Source organism: Garra rufa, chromosome 23 (genome assembly GCF_049309525.1).
Source record: "Garra rufa chromosome 23, GarRuf1.0, whole genome shotgun sequence".
Lineage (NCBI taxonomy): Eukaryota > Metazoa > Chordata > Actinopteri > Cypriniformes > Cyprinidae > Garra > Garra rufa.
In genome coordinates, this window is record NC_133383.1 from 27,228,292 (window position 1) to 27,246,404 (window position 18,113).

Sequence of the window (18,113 nt, forward strand, 5' to 3'; positions counted from 1 at the left end):
CACATGGAACCTATGGATTGAGAGTGTCTAGACCCACCTGGCTGCAAAATAATTTTTGCTGCCGCTAGGGTGCGTCTAGATTTCTAGGCTAGATTGGCATATCACCATATTCAAATTTGTTGAGATAGTGAATTGTTGGGTTTTTGTTAAATTAAATTACTAAAATAAATAAACTTTAATAAATTCATAAATTAAAAATGTATCAAAGATAACACAAGTGACACAACATGCAGTTTTTAAATGAAGGGGTTTTTTTTTTATGAAGGGAAAACAAAAACATGGCCCTGTGTGAAAATGTGCTCAACCTCAGGCCTTCCATGATGTGAATGAGTTTGTTTCTTCATAGGAAGAGATTTGGAGATTTTTTTTTAGTGTTAAATCACTTGCTCACCATTGGATTACATCAAAATTCACCCATATATATTTATTTCGGACTGCTTTCACTTGTAAACGTTGCTTGATCTTGGCATATTTCTCTCCTGATTTAGTTTAAAAGATGTTAATGATAGATTTGTTTCTGCAAACGCACAGTTTTTTTTGTTTTCACAAGATGTTAATTGATGGACTGGAGTGGTGTGGATTACTTGTGGATTATTGTGATGCTTTTATCAGCTGTTTGGACTCTCATTCTGACGGCACCCATTCACTACAAAGGATCCATTGATGAGCAAGTGATGGAATGCTACATTTCTCATGCACATCTACATCCTAAATAGCCTAAGGGTTTAGCCAGGGGCACCGCTCGCAATTTTGGGCCCTATGACAAAATATAAGTTTGGGCCCCCCCTACCACAGCAAAGTAGATCTCTGGGGGCCCCTAAAGGGCATGGGCCCTTAGAATCGTCCTAACTTACCCCCCCTTAGCGGCGCCCCTGGGTTCAACAGATTTAAATTTTTTGGGTGACAAAATACAAAACAAATGGTCCGAGAGAGCAAGTGCACCATGTTCAGAAAAGAACTGTCAACCTCATAAGGTAAAAATGCATTTTATATGAGCTGCTTTATTCTCCATTCATTTATTTATATGAGTTTTTCCATTTTTGAAACAAAAATTTGGGACAGCGTCTAAATATAGTTTGTCTAAAACATCTTCATGGAAAGTGGCATGAAATATTAACCACACAGGGAAAAAGTCCTTTCATTTCGAACAAACATTCTGTCTAGTATAGTACTCATAATAAGCCAAAAAATCTCTTATATGATATATTAGCGATTTTTAATATAATAACATACACATCAACAGTTTTACACTCAGTTGCTGCTGCTTTAGACCAGTGATTTACACAATGCTCCTGTGGTTTGTACCATCCGTGAAACTAGAGCATTTGCAAAAACAGGAAACAGCGGCTGCTGTTAAACAGGTACAAAAACTAGGAGAGGAAACTAAATAAGTGGTTTTTAACATTCAAAAATACATTTCTGGATGTAGTAAACTGCTGTAGCACGACTAACTAAACCCGATCTCAAACAGGCCAGAACACCAGATGTTTTGTTAATGTGCCTCCATTTGCTTGATGGCTTATTTTTAAGTCTCTAATAACAGTCTTGACTGTTTAAATGCTTAATTGCATGCTGCTTGTGGATCCCTGCCATTACAATGACAAGGGGAAAAAATCTGTTATTGTCGAGGCTACAGAAATGTTAAACGGTCTTCGTGTTAAAACAGAGACTGTCTTTGGATGAATAGTGGGAGGCCACAGCTGAGGACAGAGCTGTAATTATAGTATATGATAAGGTCACTCTTCAAGACCAATAATGATCGCAAGTGGCCTGTTTGAGATCCAAGGCTTTGATTTAGAAAAATTACAGCTAATGTTAATGTGGTGTATTTACAGTTAAAAATACGATCATGAGACACAGCAAGCAACGTGAATAAGTCAAAAAATGTACCCAAGACAATACATAACGCAAACAAACAATCAAAAAAAGAAAGAAATTTCAAGGACATCACTTAAATATTTATTTCGAACAGGATCGAAGTGCCCCGTAACCTGCCTTCATAGTAATACTCACAGGAAGTCTTGCCTGTATTCTAACGTCTTGATGATTCTGGTCAGTGCATCATCTTATTTTGGGGCCAAAATACACAATCTGATGTTATCATATTCATTGCTAAACGACGTGTAGGTTGTTCTTCAGAAATGAATGTTTCTTCATGACAACTTCCCCATTTAGCCATCAAACATTGGGTTGAGAAAATTTCCCACAGAGCTGTGATCGCCATCATCCAACAGGCGTCCGTAAGAAGAGCGTCTGCAACACACACAAATCATAAGACCAGTGAAAATTAGCAATAATGATGAAAAATATAGCTGCAAACAGCAATTAGGGGGCCAAGCACTAGGCAAGGGAAGCATCAGAACAAGTGCAGCAATGAGGAACTGAAGCCATTTTAAGGTGATTTTTGTCAAAATGGCTGAAAAAACATAAAAACAACAACTAGTAATGCAATTTAATCGGTTATCACTTTTGACCACAAGGTGGCCCTGTCTCAAAACGTTTTAAATGCTTTCAGGTCATGGTCTAGATGGTACTTACAAAATTTTGTAATGGTACATCAATGCATTCGTAAAATGTAGCATTTACTATCATAATACTGTGTCAATTTCATGTTTTGTTTAATTATAGCGCCACCAAGATGCACAATTTTTTTTATGTGTCCTTAGAGTATGCCCATACATATGTGTGTCAAATTTGGTCAAAATATCTGATTTTGTGTCGGAGTTACAGATGTTTTTATACGTGAGAAGAGAAAAAATTACCGACGATTGACATTTTTTGCCGCTTACTATCAACATTTTGGCAACTGGGCATTTTTATTCAGAAAGTGCTAAAATGCAACATTGCAGAAACCATAAGGTAAAACCTGGCATGTTTGGTATTGTTGGACTTGGCAAGGATTCAGGAGTCAAAAAAGGTGACTCCTGTGAAAATAAGTCAACCACACCCAAAGTTAAAAGCATGCGAATATTTGGATTTTACCACTAAGTAGCGCTGGCCCGAAACTTCTCAGGCTCTTTCAGGGCATTGTGCTGATGACCCATACCGAGTTTTGTAATGATACGTCAATGCGTTCATAAAATGTAGCATTTTACTACGAAATTCAAAATGGCCGATGCCCAAAATGGCTGGCATGTGAAAATTGGGTATCATTTGACTCTGCATGATGCACCGAATCTAAAGTTTTGTGATTTTTGGCCAAACCATTCAGAAGTTATAAGCTAAAATAGAATTTTTTCCACTAGATGGCACTGTGCTGAAACTGTGCAGGTAGCCTCAGGTCATGCTTGTTATAACACACACCAAGTTCGGTCTCAATACGACGGACTATTGTGGAGATATGGCCTCACATCCATTTTTGCATGCTTTTCGTAAAATTAATTTGTGCATTATTCGAGAATAGGGCTGCAACAACGAATCGATAAAATCGATAAAAATCGATTACTAAAAGCGTTGGCAACGAATTTCATAATCGATTCGTTGTGTCGCGCGACGCAGAGACATTTGGTTGTTATTATATATATTTAAAAAAAAATTGAGCGCAGAGCGGAGTGGACACATTCGGTCTCTCTCCCGCACTGATGCCAGCAGAGTCCGGCACCTCATAAGCTGTGTTTCCATCCAAAAATGCGAATTTAACTTATGCGCAAAACTGGAACATTTGAGCATAAAGCACCGTTTCTACATTATATATATATGCTGCCCCGATTTATATCAAACATGTTTGATATTTAACCCTACTTTGGCTAGCGTACTTTCACAGCAGCCAATGCTCGATCGCAAAACAGCTGGTGTACGGGTCGTTGGATAGTGGAGATGGAGAAAACTACTTCTATAGTTTTTGTAACACTGTCTGTCTGTATAATGTTTCGAAAACATACCACAACCGTAAGGAGAAAGAGGAGCTCTGCTGAGGTGAAATCGTCTCAGTTTTGAATAGGGCTGTGACGGTGGCACGTTGTTTTTTTATATATAGCCTACACTTCAGTCAGCTAACAAGCAGCCTAAAAACGCTAAAATAAATCAAAGAAATAATATATTTAATTAAGAAAGTAGCCTAAGAGTATTAAATAGGTTATTAAACAAACATTCCTTGTAAAAATGTCCGACAGCTCATCAATTTTTGGCCGACTGAATTTCCAGTCCGACTGTCTTTTTTTCTCTTTCTCTTCCTCATTACACAGCTGCTGATTTTAATAGCAAAGTGATTACATTTATTTTCGTTCCTTTAGTTTATAAAGTTAATTTAGAGATATATTTGGAACACTTTTTGTTTGTTAAATTCAAGTTTTTGTTTTTTAAAGTTATACCTAGCAAACAGCGGCAGACAGATCAAAAGCCTGCTTAATTCATCGCGATTTAAATTAAAATCCATTGATATAAAAAACTTAAAACATATCACAATATTAGTTTAATCATTCAATCAATATAAATCCAAAGTTTGTGCGGAGAGAAGCGCGCTTTGCAGGACACGGAGACGCCAGTGCAATGTGGAATTTCTTTTTTGCTCATAAAGGTAAGAGTAATTTACCACCCGGGCCGAAACTGTAAAGGGTCTACCTTAGTTTGTGTGCACTAACAGTATCAACAAAATGTGCTCTTAAAGAAAACAAACAGAATACGCTTGATATCTTTGGTTTAAACAGGAGCGCTTCACAATAATTAACCGAAACCCAGGTAATTGCCTCACAAACACAATATCTATAGAAAGCTTTAAATTATTATTTTACTATAAAACGAAATAATTAAAATCGAAAAGAAAACTCTTTCATTAGCTAATCCATAAAGATGCATTAGGCATTAATGAGCAGATGGCAGGATCGTCAATTTCATCTTTGCAACACTGAATCAGAAAATACTAGTTTATTAATAAGTAATTCGAATATTTTCTTAATTTTTGCCTTGACACATTCATGGTAATTACTTTTGCTGGGGCTTTGAGGCCAGTTTTGCGTGCATTTGAATGCGGAACTCTTCCAGCTGGTCGCTGCTGATGGCAGGACACTAAACACCGCCATGGCAGAATGAATGTAGCAGAAAGTTAGTCAAGTTATCCCGTTCCAGCGTGCAAAGTCACATGACTTTTTTAATGCGCACTGAGGAATTTAATTTGAGAGGCTTCTTGATGGGAAATGCAGCATGTACACCACAGCAAGCCGCTGTCTTGACGGATAGTAATTTTAGTTTATTTAGTCTATATATTTGGCAGATGTAAAGCATACATGTGTATGTTTTTTGTGTTAGTCCATTTTTATTTTATTATTATTATTATTATAACAGTTCAAGGAGCAACATGTTCGTGCACTTTCTAAAGATTTTAGTTCTGTTTTTGAATAAAGGGTTGTAAATCCCTTGTTTTTTTTTATCCGATTCATCGATTAATCGAAAAAATAATCAACAGATTAATCGATTATTAAAATAATCGTTAGTTGCAGCCCTATTCGAGAACTGTTTGATTAATCAACACAAATCAACACAGAGACAATGAGAGACGATTATACTTCATATGCTGATATTAATTTAGTCCCCTAATATTTTCCTTGTGCCCTGAATATGGTGGGAAACGTATAAAAAGAAACGTATATTGTGCAAGGTTTGTTTCAGAAAATCGGTTCTTGAAATAAAGCTCTTAATTTTAATTGAAAACTGCAGTGTTATTAGGGGTTAAGAAAGTATTAATTATGATTTCAGGTGTTAAATGTGGGGACTGAAAGACAAGAAATGATGAAACTTCAAAAGGCTATACATTGAATAAATATGAGCGCTGCACGTTTCAAAGTAATTTGTTGCGCTGCTTTGTATACCAGTCTGACAGCGCCTCCTGCTGGAATTGAAACGCGTAGACTTGTAAATGTGAATTTTTTTACAGTCTATGATGTGATGGATCCAGAAGATAATGTTATAAAAATGTAAACGATTAAACAATTTAAACAAAGGCAGTAAAATATATGTATATGTCAAGTAATAAAATACTTGATTGATAATAATTGTTTAAATTAATATAATTGATTTATTCTTTGAAACTTTAATATTAATGTATGCAATTGCAATGCCTTGATTCTAGTAAGATTAGTACACAGTCATAGCCATAAAAGGAATGGTACTAATAATTGGCATAATTCTTTCGGGGTTTCGGTTTTCGGCCTTGGTTTCCTCTTTTTCGGTTTTCGGTTTCGGCCAAGAATTTTCATTTCGGTGCATCCCTACTTGTCAGTGAACTATGAGGGCAAAAAAATAAATATTATATAAATATAATTAAATATAATTTTATTAATAAATAAAATAATCGTTCATTAATCGTAATCGAGTTAAAATGTTCAATTAATCGAGATTTTGATTTTAGGCCAAATCGCCCAGCCCTAGGTGGCGCTAGAGAGTTTGAGTTAGAGACTCCAAATTTGCTATGGTTAATGTTGAGACTGGTTGAGATAAGTGTGCCAAATTTCACAACTTTCCTGCAAGTGGTTCTATGGGCTGCCATAGACTTAAAAGCGGAATAAACGGAAGAAGAAAAAGAAGAATGCCAAAGGATACAGCAGGTGCCATTCCATCTTCGGTGCTTGGCCCCTAATGAACATGTTCTCTGTTATAGCCTAGTATAGGGATAGTTCAGCCAAAAATGAAAAATTAATTACTCACCCTCATGAAGTTTCAAACTCGTAAGACCTTCGTTCATCTTCAGAACACAAATTAAGATATTTTTGATGAAATCCAAGAGCTAAATTCTCACAGCTAAATAACATTTCAGTTGAACCACTGATGTCACATGGACTATTTTAACAATGTCTTTACTAGATTTCTGTGCCTTGAATGCCTCAGTTGTGTTGCTGTCTATGCAGGGTCAGAATTGTCTTGGATTTCATCAGAAATATCTTAATTTGTGTTCTGAAGATGAACAGAAGTCTTAAAGGTTAAGTAATTAATGACAGAAATGTTTATTTATGGATTAACTATCCCTTTAATTGAACATTTAATTTGACATCAACTCAAGACAAAAATTGCAAAATATTTATTTTGTTTAAAGAAAATAGCATCTATTTTAAAATAATATATTTTTAGATTTTATTTAATTACATAATTTTTTATAAGATTTAGGCACATCTAATCTACAGTAATGGTAGAAAGTTGTCCTTCTGAAATTATAATCAGCAAACATTAGATTCACTTTATAAAAATAAATCCAACCATGTTGTATGTTATAAATATTTTACAGTTAGGCATAATGCAAGAAAAAAATATATGTATTTTTTCACACTTATTTCATAACAAACATAACCTTTAAAAATATATTCTAAATAAAAAAGGTAACAGTCCTATATGTAATTTATATAATGGGCCATTCTACAGAATTGCTGCAAACTGCTGTCCCACAAACAAAAAATCACATTTAAAAATGCATAAGTATTCAAATCTTAGATGTTTAGCATGATCCTTTTATTATCTATTGAAACACTCAATAATATTGTATTCCATTGTTGTTTTTGTATTTTAGTATGTTTAAGTACTGTTTTAGTATGTGGGTTAAATTCTGTAGTGTGATGAAATGGTGCTGTCATGACCAAAACATGGGATGTTTTGTCAAAAATAAAGTGTACTGAATTATCAATGAAGATGTTATGATAGTGTTTGGTTCAATGTACACTACATTGCCAAAAGTATTGGGACACCCCTTTCTAATGAACAGGTTTGACTACCGTTGTAATTTCCATCAGTACAAAACCTAAAATTTAAGCATATAATGATATTTTAAGGAATTGTCTGCTTTTAATTTTATAGCAACAGTTTGGACAGGACCCTTTTCTATTCTAACATGACAATGCCTCTGTGTATAAACCAAGATTCAAAAAGAAATGATTGATTCAGTCAGTGTGGAAGAACTTGACTGGTCTGCAGAAAGCAGAGCAATCTCTGTTGCAACAGTTTTGTAAGTGTCTAAAATGACTGTACCCACATGTACAAGTCATTGGTGTTTGGAGAAGAGTTTCTGGCTCAAGGTCTGCATTTAAAGTCACACCAGAGGTGTTCAGTTGGGATTAGGATTTGGCTTTCTGCAGACCAGTCAAGCTCTTCCACACTGACTGAATCAATCATTTCAATTTGAATCTTGCTTTATACACAGAGGCATTGTCATGTTAGAATAGAAAAGGGTCCTGTCCAAACTGTTGCTATAAAATTAGAAACACAATCCACTAGAATATCATTATATGTGACCCTGGACCACAAAACCAGTCTTAAGTCGCTGGGGTAAATTTGTAGCAATAGCCAAAAATACATTGCATGGGTCAAAATTATTGATTTTTCTTTTAGGCCAAAAATCATTCGGAAATCGTAAAGATCATGTTCCGTGAAGATTTTTTGTAAAATTCCTACTATAAATGTAATTTTTGATTAGTAATATGCATTGTTAAGAACTTAATTTGAAGAACTTTAAAAGTGATTTTCTCAGCATTTTGATTTTTTTGATTCCAGATTTTCAAATAGTTGTATCTCGGCCAAATATTGTCCTATCATAACAAACCATACATCAATAGAAAGCTTATTTATTGAGCTTTCATGTGATTTATACATCTCAGTTTAGTAAAATTTAACCTTATGACTGGTTTTGTGGTCCAGGGTCACATATGCTTAAACATTAGGATTTGCACTCACGGAAATTACTAAAGTAGTCAAACCTGTTCATTAGAAGGGGGTGTCCCAATACTTTTGGCAAAATATAATAATATTTTGTATAATTAAACTAATGAATCCCTGAGTTTGAAATCAGTATGATCAACTTTTTGCCTTTAACAAAGAAAAGTTGGATTCCTTATACAACAAATCTCATAAATCACACTTGAAATATTCTTAGAATTGTAACTGTTATTGATTTACCTCTGACAACTTTTTAATAAAATGGAAGAAAAATATATTTACAATACAGATGTAAGCAAAATCTTAACAGGTCAATAGAACCCTTCCAATTTTTCTAATTTTAGTAGTGACAAATTTGGGGAGATATTCCAAAACTTTCTGAAAATACAATATGAGAATTAACTGCACAATTACTAGAAAGTTGGAACTTACAAAATTAGCGGAAAAAGACATTTTTTCTGACTTTGAACCAATTCTGTAGAATAGCCCATACATAATCAGCTTTTCGAGATTTACCATAAGATGTTTGGAAGAAAATTACAGGAAGGAAACTACAAACGATTGCGCTTGATGCTTGACTCACCGTATTTTGAAGTAGTACGCACCAACAAGTAAAATGATCACAATGACGAGGAAGCTAATTACGATGACAGCGACACTTCCTAGAAAGAAATACGGACAAGATTTAGCTTGATGAACCATACATGACACACTCAGAAATTAAAGATGGTTCGGGTATATTACTAGAAAAATGACTTGCTTGTATTCAAGCAAAACAAAAAAATCATATATACACATGTGAGCCTGGACCACAAAACCAGTCTAAATTTGCACAGGTATATTTGTAGCGATAGCCAACAATACATTGTATGGGTTAAAATCACCAAATTTTCTTTGATGCCAAAAACAATTAGGATATTAAGCTGAGACACTGCACTTATCACCTTACTTACCCAGTTGATTGATTACATTGATAATGGCAAACATTTTTGTATTACAAGTTTTTTAATTTGTTAGGTTTAAATATGCAAATGAGGAATTGTTAAATTAAATATGCACTAATTTGCATACATTCCTAGTACACAAATCTAATTATTACACGGCTCTTTGGAATGCTTGATTCTGATTGGTCAGTTGAGACATTTGCAGGTTCGTTCTTTTCAAATAATCACCGCTCCAAAGTAATAACGCATAGCCGGTACTACTTGTATGTTTAAAATCCCTCCGTGCCAACAAAGATTACCGTTTGGCGCCATCTTGTGACAAACACTGGAAAACCACAATTAACAATGGAAAATTTCAACATTAATCTATTTAAATTGTCTTACTAACGTACATAGTTTGAATGTTAGTCACGTGGTACTATATCGCTCCGCGGAAGGATAAAAATGTTAATTTAAAACAAATATGCCAATAAAAGGTTTCAAATTCATATTCATGTCCAGTTTTCTTCCTTATGTGGCAAGTAGCCGTGTAATAAGCGGGATAATGTACAGGCAGCCTGTAGTTATCGCGAAATAAGCCCCTTCAGTGTGATACAAGACCCTCCGCTTCGCGTCAGGTCCAGATCACACTGTCGGGGCTTATTTCTGCGATAACTGAAAGCAGTTTCAAATTTCTTGTTTATATATTTTTTGACATATTAGAGTCAAATGTTTTTACAGAGGGAATTATCTCATTTTGTCACTCCATAGTTCAGAAAAAAATTAGAACAGACAGAAAACAATATATGTATGTATTTTTTCAAGCTAATTAGGCTATATGTGAACTAATCCCTCTGTAAAAACCTTCAGGATATAGACAGGAATAAAAATGCAAAGTTTGGTGTGTGTAAGTGCTACTGAAGTGGAGATTTATGGCTCAGAAAACTGCCTTTAAAAATATTGTATTGTATTGTAATTGAAATCTACTGACACAAATAGATAAAGTGCTATAAAAGAAACACTTAAAAAGGTCTTTTGGGTGTTTTCTTTCCACTAGTCTGAAAAAACACTTTATGAAAAACCAAAAAGCCCAAAATCTCAAACTTGACAGGTGCATGAAAAAACAGCAGTGTCTCCCCTTAAGTAAAGATCATGTTCTACTGAGATATTTCATAAGTTTCCTATCGTAAAAACTTAGTAATATATGATATGATTAGTAATATGCATTGCTGAGAACTTTAAAGGCAATTTCTTAATATTTAGATTTTTTTGCACCCTCAGATTTCAGATTGTCAAATAGTTATATCTCTGCCAAATGTCGTCCTACATCAATGGAAAGCTAATTCAATGTCAAAAAATGACTCTTATGACTGGTTATAAAAGTATAAAAGCCTTTCTGCTCACATAGAGTGGTCAAAAAATGTATAAGAAATTATTGCATTAATAAAATATCAATTTCACAAAAAGACATTTGTCGGGTTTGAAACAATAAAACATCTGATATAGTATTCAAAGTGAAGACAAAATTTGTTTTAATGTTTGTTATAGTTCACAGCTGTGGTTTCTCTACTGGGACACGTGTGTGAAAATCACTGCAACACTAGTTAACTAAACTTCACTGAGCAAAAATGACTTCTGAGAAAACCTCTAGCATTTATTTGCACTTATTATTCAGTGCTAAGACATTCAAGACAGTTTTAAGTGTGGCTGAGATGTCACTATCATTTTCAGCCACTGCTTTTCCAGTAGGTTCTCACTTACACTCCAGTACATTCCAGAATGAGCTGTCATTAAACATAAGCCATCAACGCAGTACAAAGTGCAAGCGTCACCTATTTTTAAGTGCTTATTAAAAAGGGTGAGGAACATTTTAACCTTTATTGGAAAAGGCTAGAGAACTGTTAATGGTTCAATCTGTATTACATATTAACTTCGGACTCTCTGAAAGTGTTTGGGCATCAGTGGTTTGGATGCGTACACAATAACAAACCCCATTGTGGAAAACACTAACCTGTGACCCAGCTCAGTCCAATCGATATCTAAGAACTTTGCATTCGACAATATAGTTTTATAACCATGACTGGGTAAATTACTGATTTAATTGCATCCGTTTCTGATTCCAGATTACATGACAAAAATTATAGTCAGTAACATAATGTAATCAGATTACTTCTGGATTACTTTTGACTTAACTTGTTTATCACATTGATTTGAATAGGATTATCTTGTACCATAACCAGTGTTGGGGGTAACGCATTACAAGTAACGCAAGTTACGTAATAATTTTTCCAAGTAACGCATTACTTTTTAATTGACAAGAAAATATCGGAGTTACTTTCCCCCCCATTTACTGATTAAAAGCTCTCCTGTCCCCATTTTGAGAGAAATTGTGAATAAGATGTTACTTTAGTTCTAGCACAGTATTCCTCAAAATGAATAAAAACAGTGAAATTCAACGCAAACCTGCAATAATTAAATTTGTTAAATAACACAAATATCCTTTATGTATTTAATCACCATTTTATTAACCGATGTCTTTGCTGCCGATCTTTGATGATCCAATTCATCCATACTATAAGCAAAAATAACATTTGTTTTCCTTTTTTTATTGCTGAAGAGTTAACATTTTTTCTTCTGCGGTCTACTGCACAAACGTGAATTTACTTTTCTCTAAACCTGAGGCTTTTGGTGTGAAGAGGCTTTTACATTTGCCAAAAAAATAACTTTTTATATTGAAAACAAACAAGCAAGCCCTGCCCAGATTTAAAAAGTAACGCAAAAGTAACGTAACCCATTACTTTCCACAAAAAGTAACTAAGTAACGCAATATGTAATGATGACCATAATGATGTAAAAGATTGCAAAGAGTACGAAAATATGTTCCAAAGTGCATTAAACATTATTTTACAGCAAGGTTTCCCATACTAGGGTTTGTAAAGGAACTGCACGGGGTTTGTGAGTTTAATAAAAAGCTAACAATTCATTAAATCATAAAAAAAACAAAAGTCCCTTCCAATGGCATTTCTTCAGACTTTGTTTTAAAATAACTGTTAAAATAAATCACTTTAAAAAAAGAAAGAATAAATATTTTTATTTACCTGCATGCCATGTGACCATTAATCAACATCAAAGAAACCGTGAACATGTTAAAGTGATAATTAATTATTAACATATTTGTTTTAAAATCTCAGGGGTACCTAAAGTAAAGTATATACTTAAAGCATGTTTGGTGACTAAGGTTTAGATGACAAAAAGTTTTGGAATGTCTGAATTTCATGTAAATAAGAAATAATGTGAATATATGCATTTTAATGAGTTTGAAAGACTTCCAAAGACATAATAATACATGGTTAAAAAAAAAAACACACAGAATGATAATTCAAATAAAATGTGTTCATTAGTAGTTGATGCAATGTTGAAATCATTCTTAAACCTGAAACCACAAAACTGAATGTATATAATCGGTAGACTACTTTAGAAAATAACATTTTAAAAATAAAAAAAGAGAAATTACGGAATAATTCATTGGTATTGTGTGAATAATATGTAATCATGTCATCAATAAAAAAGTAACTGTACACTCTTAAAAATAAAGGTGCTTTAAAAGGTCCTTCACAGCGATGCCATAGAAGAACCATTTTTGGTTCCACAAAGGTTTTTAAAGAACCATCTCTTTCTTACCTTTTTATAATCTGAAGAACCTTCTTTTGCACAAAGAACCTTTCATGAAACAGAAAAGTTCTTCAGATGTTAAAGGTTCTTTATGGAAACATTTAGACAAAAGGGTTCTTCTATGGCATCCTGAAGCACCTTTAGGAGTGATTGTGTGATTATGAATATTTTAAACTTACTCTAATTAGAAGTACTTAATTTTTGAAAAATCGATTACGTAATCCAGATTTCATGTAATCACCCTGATAGCACATGTACATCTCGGAGACGTCTATTTGGCGTCTGCATTATCATCTGGAAGACGTAGTTTGCCCATCTGCAATCTATTGGACGTTTCCTATCAGATGTCAAATAGATGTCTATAAGATGTCTTTAAGATGTTCATGAATTAGACTGTATGTAAAACTGACATCTTACACACGTCTGTCAGACGTTTGTACACAGCAGTTGCTTTCCAGATCAAGAGATCTTTAACAGACATACTGTACTAGGGCTGCACAATTAATCGAATTTCTAATCGCGATCACGATTACGGATGCCACGAATACGTAATTGTCCAAAGCCGCGATTACAAAAAAAAGGTTCATTATTCTGCGTGCTTTATGGAGTAGTTCACTTTCAGAACAAAAAAATGGACAGATAATGTACTCATGCCCTTTCTATTTTCAGTCATGAAGAAATTATGTTTTTTTAAGGGGAAAACATTTCAGGATTTCTCTCCATGTAATGGACTTCTATGGTCCAAAATGCAGTTTAAATGGAGCTTCAAAGGGCTCTAAATGATCCCAGGCAAGGAAGAAGGGTCTTATCTAGCAAAATGATGGATTACTTTCTAAAAGCATTTACAATTTATATACTTTCTACACAGAGTACACACAGAGCTAGACAATTTGAGCATTTGAGGTTAAAAAGTATATAAATTGTTTTTTTTTTTTTTATAACTGATTGTTTTGCTAGATAAAACCCTTCTTTCCTCGGCTGGGATCGTTTAGAGCCATTTGAAGCTGCATTTTGGAAGTTCAATCTCGAGGGCACCATAGAAGTTCATTATATGGAGAGAAATCCTCAAAAAATATAATTTCCTTACGACTGAAGAAAGACAGACATGAACATCTTGGATGAAAAGGGGGTGAGTACATTATCTGTCAATTATTGTTCTGAAAGTGAACTCCTTTAAAAGGCGTTTGAAGCATGTCACATTGTGAAAGGTGAATCCATATTGTTATCGTGGGCACATCAAAATACCTAGAAAAATTGCTTCTAACAAATTATTCTGAATTTTAAATGCATTTTAAGACAACTTTCCCATGAACTGGTCACAATGCACAACACCGCTGTACACTTTTAAAAATAAAGGTGCTTTAAAAGGTTCTTCACAGCGATGCAATGGAAGAACCATTTTTGGTTTAACAAAGAACCATTCAGTCAAAGGTTCTTTAAAGAACCATCTCTTTCTTGCCTTTTTATAATTTGAAGAACATTCTTTCCCCACCAAGAACCTTTCGTGAAACAGAAAGGTTCTTCAGATGTTAAAGGTTCTTTGTGGAACCATTTGAAAAGTGTAACTGTGTTATTTAATGAGCAAACAAGAACTAAGAGTTGTATTTTTTAACAAAGAATAAATAATAATTAATAACTTATAATTATGATAATTAATAATGTATGTAGCAAATGTAGCTATTCCTCATTGTGAATATTAATGCATTAATTATGAGATCTTACTGTAAAGTGATACCTACTGGTAAATAATTCTTTTGCACTTTAATCTTACTTAAACTTTGCTTTATTGTATTTAAATGTTATTTTTGTTACATGAAAACATGACTTTTTTGCTAATAAATTTCAATATTGTAATAATACCATTAAACATGAAAATTGATACCGGCATATCCCTATGCATATTGCATATTTTAACTTTTTTTATTTAACCCTTGTGCGTTAAAAAAAATAAAAGTTACACATAGGACAAAAATGTCCATGTCCAAAAACTGTCATAAAAATATGATTTTTAATATATTTTTTTCCACTTTCACTGATGTCGATTTTTTTTAACCAGCATCTGTTCTATCCATAGATACCAAACATTCATAAATTTTCAGAAATATAACCCTTTAAATGCGGGTTTGTTTGCATAATGCCACAGGTGTTTTTTTTTTTTAATGAAAAATAGTAGTAGTTTCTATACACTAAATGCTAAGCAGAATTTTTTTTCTTTGCTTATTAGATTCTTGGGTGCGTAAAGAACAACAACATTAATTTTGAGGCATTTATATTTTAATTTAGTGTTAGATTATTTTTTAAATGTTTATGCCAAATTTGAAAAAATGGCACAAAAATGTGAAAATGTAAAATTTTAAGTCTTGCCGATATAATGAATGCCTATTATCAAATATTGCATCATTGTATAGTCAAATGGCCCTGGGTTAAAAAATTGCAGTTTTAATGGGTTTCAATGTGGACATTTTTGTCCTCAAAGGAACACTCCACTTTTTTTTTGGAAATAGGCTCATTCTCCAACTCCCCCCGAGTTAATAAGTTGAGTTTTACTGTTTTGAAATCCATTCAGTCGTTCTCCTGTTCTGGCGATATCACTTTTAGCATAGCTTAGCATAGATCATTGAATCCTATGAGACCAATAGCATCGTGTTCAAAAATGACAGTTTCGATATTTGTTCTATTTAAAACTTGGCTCTTCTGTAGTTATATCGTGTACTAAGACTGGTGTAAAATGTAAAGCTGCGATTTTCTAGGCCGATAAGATTAGGAACTACACTCCCATTCTGGTGTAATAGTCAAGGAAGTTTGCTGCTGTAATATGGCCGAAGCAGGCGCAGTAATATCATGCAGCACATCGCAGCACAACGTAACCCACTGCATTTTAAAGTATTTTTTGTACGGAGGGTAAAATTTAAAATTGAATTTTTGAAGGAAATGATGGTGAAATATTAAAATTTAAATAAAAATAAACACCTGAGCCAAAATTTATGCAGTTGGCATTAACAAAAAACAAAACTGAAATGGACAAAAATGTCCATAAGGTCGCACAAGGGTTAAAGAAACCAAACCAACGTATCGTTGAAATTTGTGACAACGAGAAAAGCAATAGAAGTTTTTCAGGAAGAGTGTTTGTTAGTTCTTTTTCATTCGTATATAAAATCATGGCATGCAGTTGCTTCAAACAATGGTAGAAAGCTATTTAAATCATCGATCAATGTAAATTGTGATAATCGTAATTAATAATCGCAATTACAATTTCAATTATGATTTTTCTCATAATCGTGCAGCCCTAAGACATACGTGTGCTATCCGGGTGTTTTATGATGAATTTCATGCTAACATATCTCTTCTAGGAAGGCTTCAGAAAATATTGTGGCTAACCTCAATAATTAGGTTAAACAAAGTGGACTAACCCTATTTATGAAACCATATAGATAAGTCTCATAAGGAAACAAAACACATACACCTTGACCTACTTAAAATCAGGAACAGAAGGTCATGCAACATTCAAAACATTATGCAAGATCACATCAAACACACTGTATTCAAATATTAAAATTCTTTGTAATAAAATAAAATATGTACACTTTTACCTGAGCTCAGGGCTTCTGGATCCTTCTTTTCTTCCTCCACAGAATTTGTGTGCTTTGATTCAGTTGTTACCATATTCTTGGTTGTTTTTGTTGCTGTCTTTGTTGTTGTAGGTGTTAACACTTTAGAAGTAGAGGGAACCGTTGTAGTCGTTGTAATTACCGTTGTAGGTGTGCTTCTGGCAGTAGTAACCGGTTTTGTGTCTCCCTCCGTTGTTTTCTCTGAGGTAGGACTTTCTGAAGAGGATGTTGTATGAGTTTCAGTCACCAAACTCGCTGTGATTGTGGTCGATGCATCGGTTGCATTGGTTGTGTTGGTGAGCTCAGTCGTTGCTGGAGAGGTAGCTTTATCGACAGTGGTTGCATTTAATGTTGCATTTATTGTTGTCTGAGCTGGTGTGGTTGCATTTAATGTCGCATTTATTGTTGTCTGAACTGGTGTGGTTGTATTTAATGTTGCATTTAATGTTGTCTGAGCTGGTGTGGTTGCATTTAATGTTGTTTGAGCTGGTGTGGAGCGCTTTGTAGTGCCCAAACTCACACTTTGTGGGGACTCAGTTGTTGTTGCATCTGTACTGTGGCTCGTAGTTGAGTCAGTCGTTGATTGTGTCTCAGTGGTTTCTGCTGATGTCGATTCTTGTGAGGTAAATGCAGTTGCAGTTGCAACTGTAGTTGATGTTGGTTCAGTGCTCTGTGTGCTGCCTCCATATATCATCCAACCTGTCACAACACCACACACACAAAACAACCAAAAAAGCCAAGCTTACATTAATCTGCATGTCAACAAAAAACACTACCTGCTTTATAAAACTGAAAGTAGTTCTTAAACAGGAAACGCTTTTGTAAAGTACCTCAGTTCATTTCTTTTTAACCTTTGTAATACCACTATTACACATTATGAAAACTAAACTAACACGTATTTAATCAGTGTCACCAAAGCGCATGTTAGTATCACGTGTTTTGAATGAATTACTAGTGTAGCCTATTTAATAGGCACATTTAGACATTTCACGTTGAAATGTCGTTTAAGCTAACTACAACACCAGAGGTGCTGTAATTAAAATTTAAAGGAGTATAAAATAATTAATTAATTAATAGCATACGTATGTTCATAACTTACATAGCTTTAAATAATAAGTAGCTGTAACAGAAAACACAAAATGAATAGCTACTAAAAATGTGTCCAAAAGCAATTTTAGTCATACCTGCTAGTATCACCAACGTTGAAAAGTGCATCTTCATTTTCCTTCCTCTTTGACGTCTAACGCCGCGACTGTTTAACAGTTTCTCTATCGCACTG

At 34.0% G+C, this 18,113-nt stretch overlaps 1 protein-coding gene across 1 annotated transcript; it reads right to left on the bottom strand.

The window, feature by feature from the left end:
- Positions 1-990: 990 nt before the first annotated feature.
- On the bottom strand, positions 991-18,113 carry LOC141299716 (uncharacterized). Its single transcript, XM_073830103.1, has 4 exons — positions 18,019-18,113; positions 16,817-17,533; positions 9,215-9,293; positions 991-2,253 (listed from the first exon to the last, which is right to left on the bottom strand). The coding sequence occupies exons 1-4, from the start codon at positions 18,053-18,055 to the stop codon at positions 2,172-2,174; spliced, it is 915 nt and encodes a 304-aa protein (XP_073686204.1). The 5' UTR covers positions 18,056-18,113; the 3' UTR covers positions 991-2,171.

What these genes read in the sequence shown, in the direction of transcription:
- LOC141299716 (XM_073830103.1), bottom strand. Translation starts at nt 18,055, where the DNA reads ATGAAGATGCACTTTTCAACGTTGGTGATACTAGCAG. An exon ending in AACGTTGGTGATACTAGCAG is followed by an intron (nt 17,534 to 18,018) that starts GTATGACTAAAA and finishes GTGTTGTGACAG; the next exon opens with GTTGGATGATATATGGAGGC. An exon ending in TCCAGAAGCCCTGAGCTCAG is followed by an intron (nt 9,294 to 16,816) that starts GTAAAAGTGTAC and finishes ATTTCTTTCTAG; the next exon opens with GAAGTGTCGCTGTCATCGTA.